This window comes from Bos javanicus, chromosome 23 (assembly GCF_032452875.1).
Source record: "Bos javanicus breed banteng chromosome 23, ARS-OSU_banteng_1.0, whole genome shotgun sequence".
NCBI lineage: Eukaryota > Metazoa > Chordata > Mammalia > Artiodactyla > Bovidae > Bos > Bos javanicus.
Window position 1 is genome coordinate 30,246,173 of NC_083890.1, and position 15,048 is coordinate 30,261,220.

General features: G+C 36.0%; 1 protein-coding gene across 1 annotated transcript; it reads right to left on the minus strand.

Moving 5' to 3' along the window:
• Window positions 1–8,820: 8,820 nt before the first annotated feature.
• LOC133235936 (putative olfactory receptor 2W6) lies at window positions 8,821–10,723 on the minus strand. The gene has a single exon (XM_061397711.1). The coding sequence runs from the start codon at window positions 9,869–9,871 to the stop codon at window positions 8,924–8,926; it is 948 nt and encodes a 315-aa protein (XP_061253695.1). The 5' UTR covers window positions 9,872–10,723; the 3' UTR covers window positions 8,821–8,923.
• Between the last annotated feature and the right edge of the window lie 4,325 nt (window positions 10,724–15,048).

Genomic DNA, 15,048 nt, shown 5'->3' on the forward strand with positions numbered 1-15,048 from the left:
GTAAAAGAATGAAACTACACCACTTTCTAACACCATACACAAAAATAAACTCAAAATGGATTAAAGATCTAAACGTAAGACCAGAAACTATAAAACTCCTAGAGGAGAACATAGGCAAAACACTCTCTGACATACATCACAGCAGGATCCTCTGTGAACCACCTCCCAAAATATTGGAAATAAAAGCAAAAATAAACAAATGGGACTTAATTAAACTTAAAAGCTTCTGCACAACAAAGGAAACTATTAGCAAGGTGAAAAGACAGCCTTCAGAATGGGAGAAAATAATAGCAAATGAAGCAACTGACAAACAACTAATCTCAAAAATATACAAGCAACTCCTACAGTTCAACTCCAGAAAAATAAATGACCCAATCAAAAAATGGGCCAAAGAACTAGATATTTCTCCAACGAAGACATACAGATGGCTAACAAACACATGAAAAGATGCTCAACATCACTCATTATCAGAGAAATGCAAATCAAAACCACTACGAGGTACCATTTCACGCCAGTCAGAATGGCTGCAATCCAAAAGTCTACAAGCAATATATGCTGGAGAGGGTGTGGAGAAAAGGGAACCCTCTTACACTGTTGGTGGGAACGCAAACTAGTATAGCCACTATGGACAACAGTGTGGAGATTCCTTTAAAAACTGGGAATAGAACTGCCTTATGATCCAGCAATCCCACTGCTGGGCATACACACTGAGGAAACCAGAAGGGAAAGAGACACGTGTACCCCAATGTTCATCACAGCACTGTTTATAATAGCCAGGACATGGAAGCAACCTAGATGCCCATCAGCAGATGAATGGATAAGAAAGCAGTGGTACATATACACAATGGAGTATTACTCAGCCATTAAAAAGAATACATTTGAAGCAGTTCTAATGAGGTGGATGAAACTGGAGCCTATTATACAAAGTGAAGTAAGCCAGAAAGAAAAACACCAATACAGTATACTAACGCATATATATGGAATTTAGAAAGATGGTAACAATAACGCTGTATACGAGACAGCAAAAGAGACACTGATGTATAGAACAGTCTTATGGACTCTGTGGGAGAGGGAGAGGGTAGGAAGATTTGGAAGAATGACATTGAAACATGTATAATATCATGTATGAAACGAGTCGCCAGTCCAGGTTCAATGCACGATACTGGATGCTTGGGGCTGGTGCTCTGGGATGACCCAGAGGGATGGTAAGGGGAGGGGGGAGGGAGGAGGGTTCAGGATGGGGAACACATGTATACCTGTGGCGGATTCATTTCAATATTTGGCAAAACCAATACAATATTGTAAAGTTTAAAAATAAAAAAATAAAGTGTACAAATTTTAAAAAAAGTGAATCAACAAAAGCGAGTGAAAGAGTAAATGAATGAAAAGAATGAATGAATGGTAAAAAAAAAAAAAAAAAGGTGTATTGAAGATGTGACAGCAGAGGCAGAATTTTGGTCATTTTCAGGTCAAAAAAAAAAGTCAGGATGTAAGTCCATTTAGGAAAGAAATCTTGGCATTGTCACTAAAATTACGGTTCCATACCTTTTTGATTCTTATGCCTCTCACGCCAGAATGAGGAGTGTTTCTATATATGTTAGACAGGCCGCATATGTTTGATACTACTTTTCACTTATAATCCACTTGAACATTAATTGTTATGCAAATGAGCAAGACATCAGGTGTTGATCAAGAAATGTTCAGTGGGAAGTTTTGTGATAGCTGCCTTGGAAAACAGCCTTTCTGAATAAATGCCACCTAATGTGGTAAATGTGGTGGTGGTGGGGGCACAGTAAGATAATTTTTGAATGGAATGAATTCTTGGTTTCCATCATATGCTTTTTCAGGGTTGCCTTTCAGTGTCTATAACTGTTCCTTTCCTCTTGCTTTTGCTGACTCCTTTTGATTTCCCTGTTCTAAGTTGTGGCTGAGTATCATGATCTATTCTTCAGGCAAGGGGTCTTAATTGTATCTTCTCCTGACCATCACTCTAATCCTGTTAAACTAAATGATGCTCTGCTATCATCTCTATGTCAACATTATGTTTATGTAAACCACACACATGGTATTTCTTTATTCATGGGGTCATTTCAAGGCAGATGGTGCAATGGGAAAAATAAATACATATGTTTATACCACTCTCTTGAAAGTTGTCTTCCTTTTTTTTTCTCAAGAAGACATGCAAATCATGCTAATGCTATATTTAAAATATATCCTGAATACATTTCTCACTGTTTCCATTTAGGTCATGTCACACTGGTCTCCCTACAGGATAGATGCTAGACATACTACAGAGCAGTCGATCAGATTATTTGAACATGCAAATCAGGTGCTGTCAAAATTTTCCAATGGCTTCCCATCACTCCCCACTTTTATAAAACATTTTTGTCATATTTACTTTGCCTCTCTCTGAACCATTTGGAAATGAGTTGAAGATATCATGATACTTATCCCTAAATACTCCAGAATGCTTTCCTGACAATAGTGGCATTCTTTTTCATAGTCACAATACCATTATCATACTCAAGAAAATTACTGAATCAATAATACATCTAACATCCAGCCCACATTCAAATTTCCCCATTATCCTCCGAAGTCTTACAGCTGTTTTTTCCTACACCATTGATCAGAATTCAATTAAGGTACACACATTGCAGTAGTTGTGTTTCTTTAGTCTAATTTAGAACTATGTGGAGATGGCAACCCACTCCAGTATTCTTTCCTGAGAAATCCCATGGACAGAGGAGCCCGGTAGGCTACAGACCATGGGGTCACAGAGTTGGACACGACTTAGTGACTGAACAACAACAACAATGCTGCCTAATGCAATGCTGTCTAATATAGTAGACTCTAGTCACATGTAGTGAAAGTGAAAAAGCATTGGAGAAGGAAATGGCAACCCACTCCAGTGTTCTTGCCTGGAGAATCCCAGGGATGGGGGAGCCTTGTGGGCTGCCGTCTATGGGGTCGACAGAGTTGGATGCGACTGAAGTGACTTAGCAGCTGCAGCAGCAGTCACATGCAACCACTGAGCTGAATGCTGTTAATGTGATTGAGATGTGCTGTGAGTTAAAATGCACGCCAGTTTTTATTTTGTACAGAAAAAAAGTAAGATATCTCAGTTTTTATATTGATCACATGTTGAAATATTTTAGATAATTAAACATGATTAAAATCTCAGCTATTCATTTTAACCTTTTTTAAAATGACTGCAAGAAAACTTAAAATACTTATATGATTTGAATTTATTGCTTATGTGGTATTTTTGTTTGATATGTGGAATCAGAACAAATCACTAACCTTTTCTTTCAAAGCATTGTTTAAAGAAAGAGTTGAGGCAATTTGTTTTATAGAAAATGGATCCCAACCTCCAAATCTAATGCCCGATGATCTGAGGTGGAGCTGATGTAATAATAATAGAAATAAAGTTCAAAATAAATATAATGCACTTGCATCATTGCAATCCTCCCCCCCCCCACCGTGCCACCCTCCTTCCCACCCCCCAGTCCGTGGAAAAATCGTGTCTTTTATGAAACCTATCCCTGGTGCCAAAAAGGTTGGGAACAGCTGTTATAGAATCATCCTACATTCTGAATGATCACTTTCAGAATAAGCTTTGTAGTATGTGAAGTATAAGGCCTCTCATTTTAGCTCCCCGCACTGTCCCTGTAGAAAGAATCTCCTACAGTTCTACCACTTGCTTTACACTGACTTTCTTGCTGTTTGGCAAACACATGAGACATATCTTGCAATTCCTAGGAATTCTCTTTCCTGTATTTTTTTGCAAGACTGACTCCCTTACTTCATTCAGGTCTCTGCTCACATATCACATACTCAGAGCTTCCTGACCATCCTTTCTAAGTAGCACTTTCCATGATTGTTTCCCCTTATCCTGCTTTGCCTTTCTTTTTAAAATTTCACCTTTATGGAAGTATAAAATTGTAAGATATTTAAAGTGTGCGTTGTGATTTGATATGTGTATGCATTATGAAAGGATATCACCCTCTTCCCCACCCATCTAGTTAATTAATACACCATCACCTCACATATTTATTCTTCTTTTAGGGGGAATGAGAACTTTTAAGATCTACTCTCTTAATAAGTTTCAACTATAAAATACAAAGTTATCAACTATAGTCGCCAGGTTTTTACATTAGATCTTCAGACCTTATTTTTCTTATAGTTGAAGTTTGTAACCATTTCCCTCCCTTCCTTTTTGGTCACACCATATGGCTTGTGGGATCTTATTTCCTCAACCAGGGATTGAACTCAGGACTATGACAGTGAAAGCATTGAACCTAACCACTGGACTGGCAAATAATTCCCCTGGTAACCTTTTATAAATCTTTCTCTATTTCTCCATTACCTAGCCCCTGTCGACCATTTTTCTACTCTTTTTTTCTTTTTAATCCACATATAAGTGATATCATGAAGTATTTGTTTTTCTCTGGCACATTTCACTGAAGGTCCATCCATATTCTTAGAAATGGCAGGATGTCATTCTTTCTCATGGCTGAGTAATATTCCATTATATATTCTACATCATATATACCACATCTTCTTTATCTATTCACCTGTCGATTGGCACTTAGGTCATTTCCATATTGCGATTATTGTGAATAAAACTGCAATGAAAATGGGAGTGCAGATATCAGTTCTGTTTGCATTCCTTTGGATATATACCCAGAAGTGGGATTGCTGGATCATATGTTACTCCTATTTTTAATGTTTGAAGAACTCTTATATGTTTAAAAATAATGGTTTATACCAGTTTACATTGCTACTAGTAGTGTACAGGGTTCCTGTTTCCTCTATATCCTTACCATCACATGTTATTTGTGTTGGCTTTTTAATAATAGCCATTCTGACAGATATGAGGTGATAATTCATTGTGTTTTTAATTTGCATTCTCTTAGTGACTAGTGATGTTGAGCATCTTTTCATGTACTTTTGACCATTTGTATATATTCTTTGGAAAAATATCTGTTCAGGTACTCAGTCTATTTTAAAATTGAATAATTGTGTTCTCTTCAATTGAGTGTATGAGTTCCTTATATATTGTATATATTAACTTCTTAGTGGATATATATTTTACAGATTTTCTCCTATTTCATAGGTTGTCTTTGCATTTTTTTTTTTACTGTGCTTTTGGTGTCATATGCAAAAAACCATTCATTTCCCCCTATATTTTCTTCTGGGAGTTTTATGGTCAGGTCATGAAATTTCAGTCTTCAATCCTTCTTTGAGTTAATGATTGTGAGAGGTGTAATACTTTGAGTTAAGTATTGTGAGAGGTCTAGTTTCATTTGTTTGCATGTGGCTATCCAGTTGTCCCAGGATCATTTATTGAGGACACTGTCCTTTGGTCATTGCATGGTTTTGGCCCCTTTATTGTAAATTAATTCTCTGTATATGTATGAGTTTATTTCTAGGCTTTCTATTCTTGTTCCATGGACATATGTGTCTGTTTTTAATTCCAATACCATACAGTTTTGATTACTATGGCTTTGTAGTATAGTTTACTACCAGGAAGTGTTGTGCGTCCTAGTTTGTTGTTTCAAGATTGGTTTGGTTATTTAGGTTCATTATGGTTCCACACAAATGTTGGATTGTTTCTTCTATTTCTGTGAAAAATACCATTGGAATTTTGATAGAGATTGTGCTGAATCTGTGGATTACCTTGGGTGGTAGTATGGGTATTTTAACTATATTAGTTTTTGTGATCTATCCTTGAGAATATTCATGGGTATTTGAGAAGAATATGTGTTCTGCTATTCTTGGATGGAATGTATTGTAATATTAAGTCCATCTGGTTTAGCGTAAAGTTTAAGTTCAATTCACACACAGAGAGTTGAGGGTGAGGTTTGAGGTACTCCTAGATATATTTTTCTTTTTGCTAATGGATTCAAAAAAGACTAAGTCCATCCCTATCAATTGCTTCTGATCGTCTTCCCATATGAGATTCCTAATGGTTTATATAAAAGGAATAGTAGTCAAATAGAACTAAATATAATAGTTAATATTTATTGAGAACTTTAATTATACACTATACTAACACTGTATGAAATATTTTTCTTAATCCTCTGTGTGGCAATGAATAGAACTACTCAAAAGTGATCCTGAGATCTCTCTCTAGGTTGCCTAGGAAAGGAGCTAGCTGGAACTGGGGTTTCCCCCTCTTCCTGGAGGTAAGGGGGTGCATTTAAACTCAGTTTTCCATTGGACCAGTGCCTTACACTCCCTAACAGGATAGGCTCCAACTTTCCAGGTATCCATGGTCTTCAGGTGCCAGGCAGCTGGCCTTCCTCAAACAGTTGGCGTCTAAACCCAGACTGCCTGGCAACCAAGTAGTCTTGATGTCTCACTAAGAAGTAGAATTCAAGTTTACCTTTTGAGAAGGTAGAACAATTGTGTCAGGACTAGAGCAGCTTGACCCTGGCACTGATTCTCCTCTCCCTGAGATTATGAGAGGGTGGAAGTACTTTGCCTCTTGTTCCTGACTCTTGGTTTCCTGTGTTTCCCCAATAAATCTTGTTCTTTGGTTCTCACTGTGTAATATTGCTGTATTTATCTTAATGCCTGTTGCACCACATTCTTGCAGCAAATTTATGAATTAGAGATGCTGGGGATATCGAGAGGATGTGGGTAGAGTTTGCCATCTTCTCAGGAAAAGAGTGTGATTATAAAAGTGTGTGTGTGTGTGTGTGTGTGTCTGGAGAGCCAGGTGTAGGCTTGAGGATTTGTTGATGAAGGAAAAATTATCCGACCCTATGAAGATCGGAATCCAGAACGAAAAAGAGAGCAAAGTGATCCGGGCCTCAAGAACCTCATGCCCAAGCAAATTCGGCCAGAGTTAATGGGCTGCAGGTCGTCTGATGAAGATGGGTGAATTTCGAACTGGAAAATCTGGAAACAAAAATCTGCCACTAAGGGAGACTGAAGGCCGGGCTCACTGCTACAGAATTGTTATGAAAAAGCAAAGGGGAGAGTCTGTTTCCTTATAAGAACCGCTGTGACCTTCTTAGCTCTTATTAGAATGTCAGTGCTTATATCTTGAAGGACCATTTTTCATAGCACCACCTTGTGGCAGTAAGCCTAAATGGCGGTAGTGAACTTAGATACCAGTCCTTTCCTTGTTGGGTATGCAAACTGATATAAACTCATTTTTGGAATTTCAGGTTTGGAGATCGTTCTGGGGGAAAGGCAGCACAAAATGTAGACAACGTTCTGTTAATATTGCTATTGGGGGCTGGTGAATAAATTGCAAAATAATGACAATAAAGAAAAGCAATGGGCCATATTTAAGTTCATCAAATGTTTCTTACCAGCAGGACAGCAAGGATGGAATCCTTTTTTTGATATTTTGGTTGGCACACAAGAACTTAAAACCCATCATTTTCATGTGGCTACTGTGAATTTGCACTTAAAATATTAGATAAACGTATGTTAAAGTTATGTTATTCTTTGATGTTATTTCCTTTGATGATACTACTGTATATTAAAAAAATTATAAATTCTCTTGAATCCTCAACTCCAAAGAAAAATCTATATTTTTGCAGACTAGTGATAATAATTAGTGTCTTCTTCAAGAAGTATCTGATGTTTCTGACAAATGTCAAATAGCTAATATTCTTTCTCACAAAGGAATTGCTTTTCCTAACAATAGTTTGCCTTTGTTTAACAGAACTGAAAGTCAGGTGAGAAATAGCCTAATGTCAGTTTTACCCAAATATTTGATCCTTCAGGCAGATGGTGATTCATTTGCACTTGAAATGACATAGCAGTGGCACTGTAGATGTGAAGACTCTTTCATTTGCAGAGATGATTTTCAATCTCTTAAATTATCAACTTGTAGAGAAGTTTAATTTATTCTCCAGCATAGAGATCCCCAGATTTTGAATGTACTTAACAGTAAAATAAAGTAAAAATGAGATTAAACATACGATTACTAAATTTTTGTTTTGTCAAGGAAGAGCATCAAAACCTTCCCCCCAAATTACCATCTACTACTGAGAGTTGGTGATGGACAGGGAAGCTTGATGAGCAGCAGTCCATGGGGTCACAAAGGGTCAGGCATGACTGAGTGACTGAACTTAATTGACCACTATAATTCAAGAAAAGAAAGAACATTATAAAGCGAAAGTGCAAGCAGATAGTGTTAAATAAGGAATAGCCTTTTTTATTGACTTCCGTATAAATGGTCAACTTGTAGTTGTTGTTTATTCGCTAAGTTGTGTCTGACTCTTTGTGACCCCATGGACTGTAGCCCACCAGACTTTCTGTCCATGGGATTTCCGAGGCAAGGATACTGGAGTGGGTTGCCATTTCCTTCTCCACGGGATCTTCCCGACCTGGGGATCCAACTTGTGTCTCCTGCATTGGCAGGTGGATTCTCTACCACTGAGCCACCAGGGAAGCCCTAGCATAGTAGCTCTATGGTCTTTTAAAACTTGAGGCAGAGGGTGGAATGGGTGTTGGTGAGCTGTTAGTCTTCACCACAAAGTCTCCTCTGGCAAAATCAGGTGAATGAAAGAGTGTTATTTCTAATATAAGTGATATGTCTGGGAAGAAAAAAATCAGTACAATCTTATCTATAATAGATGCTTATGAATAATATTTCCTCAATCTTTTGTACATTGCTATACTTACCACATTTCATAATCATTTATTTATCTGTAGTCTCTGATCAATCTTGAAGCTTTTAAATGTATGAATTATATTTTATCTATGTATATTTATTTATCTGTCTCCTTATCATTTATCCCTACTTCCTATTTATTTACAGAGTCAGTACGTAGTACAATTCTTGATACATGGTAAACACCCAAGAAGTGCTCTTTGAATAAGTGTATTGATTGATCTTCTGTTGGGAAAGGTCAATATTATTTCTTTAACTCTCTACACTCTGATTTTTCCACTTAATTCATGACTTTGCTGGCCATTTTTTTTTAATCCACAATATTCTCTTTATTGCACTCTTTACATCTTTGTTTCTTAAAGTGTATATCAGAGGGTTAAGGCTGGGTGTGACAATTGTGTAAAAGAGAGTAAGGAACTTCCCCTCATCTTGTGAGGTACTAGTATGTGGCTTTAAATACATATAAATGATTGTTCCATAAAACAGAGATACTACTGTGAGGTGGGAACCAGATGTATTAAGGATCTTTTGCCACCTTGCTGCTGACTTGATTCTCATGACAGCTTGAGTGATGACTCCATATGAGATGAGAATTAGTGACAGAGGTACCAGAAGAAATACCACTCCAAGAGCAAAGACAACAACTTCAATTACTTTTGAATAGACACAAGCCATCTTGATCAATGCTGGCATCTCACAGAGAAAGTTATCCACCTCCCGGTGCCCACATCTTGGTAACTTCAAAGTCAAAGAGCAAAGAATTAAGGCACTGCCAAGACCACCTAACCAGGCAGTCAACACCATCTTCTGGCAAAGCTCAGGGTGCATTATTACTGTGTAGTGAAGAGGTTGACAGACAGCAGCATAGCGGTCATAAGCCATTACAGCCAAGAGAAGACATTCTGTGGCTCCCATGTCAAGGGCAAAGAAGAACTGGAGCACACACCCTCCATATGTAATAGACTTTTTTGGACCCCATAGATTTACCAGCATCTGGGGGATAATGCTAGTTGTGTAACAGAGGTCCACAAAAGACAAATTGGATAAGAAGAAATACATGGGCGTATGGAGCTGGGTGTCTAGGTAAGATACAAGAATGATCGTTGTGTTTCCTACCAGTGTTATAATATAGAAGATGAAGACAACCACAGAGATGATGTGTTCCAATTGGGGCCGATCAGAAAAGCCCAGAAGGATGAAGTCTGTTGTGGAACTTCCATTGCTGGTTCCCATTGCTCCTTTTGAGAAACTAGGAAGCTATACCATGGGAAGAAAAAATAGTGTCAGCCTTAGGTAGAACTAAAAACCTCTGAAGTTTGTCGTGAATATCCAAAGGTCACTTATTTGCATGCTTTCTCCCATTTTGGAACACCTCTTAACATATCTGCTGTGTTCATTTTCCAAAATCTCTACCTATTTCATTATATCCATAGTGGTTTTATTTATTTATTTTTTATTTGCCATGCCATGTGGCTTCAGGTATCTTAGTTCCTTGACCAGGGATTGAGCCTGGGACCCCGAGAGTTAAAACGTGGATCCTAACCACTGGATTTCTAGGGAATTCCCCAGAATGCTTCTAAAAATAATTTTTGACCACTGAGTCACACAAATATTTTTCTTACAAAGCTGTTGAGCTTAAAGTAAAAATTAAATGATGTTTTCCTGGGGTAAGCTCTACCATTTTCTAACAATTAGTTTCCATATTCACTTCCAAATGTCTATATCTCAACCTTTATAATCATAATAATTGTCATCACAACTAGCATCCTCCTCCGCTTTTTCCTGCTTTTCAACATTACACTGTTGTTCTTGTATTAATTTTGATGTTCTTCACTATCCTGCCCTTTTTTTGTGCAATGTGTTTTTGGTGCCAGGAAATAATCCTTTTTATTAACCTTTATTTATGTGTACAGATGCTATAGATTTCTTTGAACACCTTTATGAATCTTATTACACCATCTCAGCAGTCTTATTGATTTGTTGCAGAGTTAAAAGTTGAACTAATTCCAGAAGGCTTTGGTCCCCACATACACATGATAGCAATCTGCATTAGCTCCTATTTACCTGTCCCTTCAGCAAAATTAACAAGGCAGTTAATTGAAACAAGAAGTTTATTAAACAATCAATGAGTTGTTTTTCCCCATGGAATTTACTAATTACATGAGCTTATCCTCTGGTTGCTTTGGAACTCTATAGGTAAAACTATCACCTAATTTTAACTCTAAAAGAATACAGATAAGGGATACAATTATATCAGTCTTACTTTGTCTGGATACGGTATCATATCATTAAACAGATGGAATGTCTAATTACTGAGTTAGTTTATGAATTTTTTAATGTATATAATCTGTAGCCATGAACTTCAGACCTAAATGTATACTTTGCATTTATAGTGTCTTTGGGTCAAGGAATAATAACCTATTTGTTACAGTTATAGTAAGATAAGGTAAAGATAAATTACCTACAGTATATCATTTTTATAAGCATTTTAGTTAGAACATTATATATTATAATCATGATGAAAGAACTGTTATTATTAAGTAGTATGAAATAGAGGTGTAGTTTTTCTCAATAAAATGGAAATGTAATTTAATTATGAGTGTCCAGTTTCTATGCTGTAGATGTCAGACTAAGTTAAGCCGATTGCTTAAGAGCACAAGTTCTTGACTCAGAGTGCTTGGGATCAAATTCCAGCTTCACCACTCAGAAGCAATGTGTCCTTGGGCAATTTATTTAACCAGTCTGTCTACTAGGTTCTCTATGTGTTATGTGAAGGGATATTGTGAAGGTTAATATTTGTGAAGACACTTGGAAGTGAATCCTTCTGTGGAAGGATTTCCAATGAAGGCCTAAAGCCTTCGTTCTCGTCTAATTCTATAAATGAAAAGCTATATTCACCTGCCCCCAAATCATTGTTACTCTATTTATCCTTCATTTCCTTTTCATGCTGGTGATTCACCATGTGGTCTACAACTAAACTGGAATGCTTAAATATTTTTTTGGCATGATTTTTTAAGTGCACAATCATACTTATGTACACAAAATTACTTTCAAATACAGTGTACAGATTGAACCAATAAGCTTCAGAAGGAGGAGAGGACTTGATTTCCAAAATGACTTGATTACAGAATGCACTTGGCTTTTTTTGACCACTTCAGCTTGGTATAGTGTTGGGAATTAAAAGGAAGGCCACAGAATTTTAGAGTTGAAATGAACCTCGGGCACCATGAATCCAGTCTTCTATCCTACACAAGAAATCCTTCCACAGGAAGATTCACTTTCACTCCTATTTTCATAAATTCAGTAACAGGAAAGTCATTTGCACATGAAGCAGCCTCTTTCCTTTAATCAGTGTCTCTTACCTACTTCTTACGTTGAGCTCAAAGGTGCCTTTTGTAACATCCAGGCACTGGCTCTTTTTCTTTTTTCTGGAAATAAATACAGAATAAGTCAATTTGACATGGCTTTATAAAGGTAGTTTTATTATTAAAGAAAACATATATACAGAAATAAAAATAAAAGCTAGGTCAGCTAAGGTGAATATTTTTGTAACTGACACAGAGGTCAAAAAACAGAATGCTGACAGCCACCCTGGGAGCTTCTCTTTGTGCCTCATTCCAGTCATAACCCTTCTCTGTCCTTGAAAGTTCCACTATCTTGATGTTTATAATAACCACCTCCTTGTATTTTACTAGTTTAATTACTCAAATGTGCATCTGTAGACACTATTGTTTAATTTGGTTCATTAAGAATTTTTATATGTCTTTTAAGTCTCTTTTGATATTAGAATCTATTGTTAAATATACACTTACATTTATGTTCCCAGACCAAGTGCATAAGTCACTGAACGATCTTTAATTACTATGCTCTTCTGGTTGCAATCCACTGGATGCACCATGGTTTATCAAATGCCTCAGAATAGTGAGTTTAGAAGTAAACACAGTGCACCAGGTGTGCTACACTGTTGAAGAGAATAGTGACAGTCTATGATTTACAAAATGTTTGTAAAATATTTTAACTAGTTTTAGCAGGTGGAAAACATTACAGTCTTCATTTAAGCTTTGGATTATACAAGGCCCCTTGTTGGAAGTGCTGTGAAGACAGGAGTTATACTTTATGTAATTTAATCTTGTGAACCCAAATATAAGACTTTATTGTATGCTTTTTAAAATTTTGGTTTAAGCCTTGAAGTCTCAAAATTTAGATATCATTTTAAATTTAAAAGTCAATATGATATAAAAAAGAGACTTATAACATGAGTTGAAGAGATGTTAAAAAGAAGCATGCTATATTTTAATTAAAACTCACTTTCATTTTTCAGAGTATGAACTTCAGTTTCTAATAATGTAGCATAACTTTACATTTTGCTTTCTTCAGTGAAATCTAAGACAAATGAACCAGACATATTTAAACATAACTTGAGTGTACACAATGATATGGAGATAAAACTAGATACATAAAATTTCATAGTTGTCTAAAATTTTATAAAAAAAAAAAAAGATCTTAAATGGATCTTTTATAACTGTAAAGTAAGATGGTACATTGCTATAACCATACAAAGACAAAGCAGAAAAATACAATATAAAAGTAGTTAAGACCCCCAACTCAGTCAGACCCTTCAGCTACTTTCTCACTGTGTGGAATGAAGCAAACTAATTATCTTCTTTAAGCCAGAGTTTCCTCATCTGCAAAATAGTTATTCTAGAGCACTTGCTTCATAGAATGGTTTGTGAGGATAATTAAATGATATATTACATATAAACTGTTTAGTAAGATGCTCAGCATAGAGAACATTTACTAAGTTAAAATTTTCACTAACTGCTCTTGTTGATTTTTAATATAATCTTCATTCCTGAGAGGGAATTAGTGTCTTAGGGTTTATTTTTATCTCACATATCTGTTACATATTTGCTTTCATGTTAGACTGAGATCTAACATCTGTACTACCTAGGATCTGTTTTCTACTCCATGTCTTCTGTTGGAGATAGCAGCGAATACTTACCAGAAGAAAAAAATATTAGAAGGTAATTATACTTTCATGAGGGTAGAATTCACAGTTGTCATGCTCTTAAGTAGTCCAGATGTACTCCTGTGCACACTATGATGATCCTTCATTTCATTGATAATTCAGAAAACTTGTTTGGCATGTCACTGAGCCTATGAAATATTGGAATAGCCACCAGTTTCTTATATTATTAATAACATGACAATCACATTCATGTTTAAATACAACAGCTGAACTGAGATTAAATAGAGGTCTCCATCTAATGTGGATGTTGGAGAAAAACTAGATGTAGGACTGGTTGAAGAGTTGAAGAATTAGATTTTGTTAAATGTATTTTCGATAGTATATTTGTAGTCTTTTAGTGTATACTTTTGTTAAATGCATTTGTAGATAGATTTTTGCCTAATTAAACAAAGAAAGTGCTATATTGGTCTGCGTATACTACAAGAATCGTAATGATGTAGCAGGGAAATATTTGTGTGCAATTTTAAAGGCTACTATGTGGATGTGATTTAGACCTTGGGGACTAGTGCCCCACAGAGGTGATTAACAAATCTTTGACTATGGTCAGAATCTTATCTAAACAACAATTTTATGAAAAGTTCCCTTAAGATTTTGGGGTCTATCCATTATCTGTTTAGATTTCTCCCATGGAAATTAATTTCAGAGGTAAATTTATATATTGCACTGAAGTTACTATTGAATATTATAAATATAATGTAAACCATATTTATTAAAATAACACATTTAATTGAAATTTGGATTATTCAACAGGTAAGACATCAAGTTGGAGAAATACAGGCAATTGTCTAGATATTGTGTGTCCATAGGAAATAAGATATATGATTAAAAAATCATGGAATAATTAAAATTCTAGGTTCATGAGCTATATAATCATTGTTTCATTTTCAATAAATTAAGGATAATACTGTGAATACATTTCAGCCTGCCCTTCTGTTCAAGAGCTGAAAATTTTCTAATAGCTTAGAGCTGCCTATGTGGCTTCACACTGTCCAGTCTGTCTTCCTGCCCGACTCCCAGGGGAATCGGTCTTGAATTCTGTGTTCATCACATACTTACATTAGGATATAATTTATACATTGACACACTCCCCTACATATGTGGAGAATGTCTAAATAGCCTGTATTTTTTCTATGTGCAACTTCACAGAATTTGTCTATTAGTTCTTGGAGTTTTTTTTATTAGGTCTTTAGGATTTTCTATATCAAAGATCATGTCATCTGCAGAGACAGTTTTACTTCTCACTTTCTGATTTGGATGCTTTTCATTTCTTTTCCTTTTCTAGGACTACCCAACTATAAGATAGAAGTGGTCATCATTGTCTTGCCCTTGATATTAGAGGAAAAGCTTACAACCTTTACTACTGAGTATGGTGTTTGCTCTG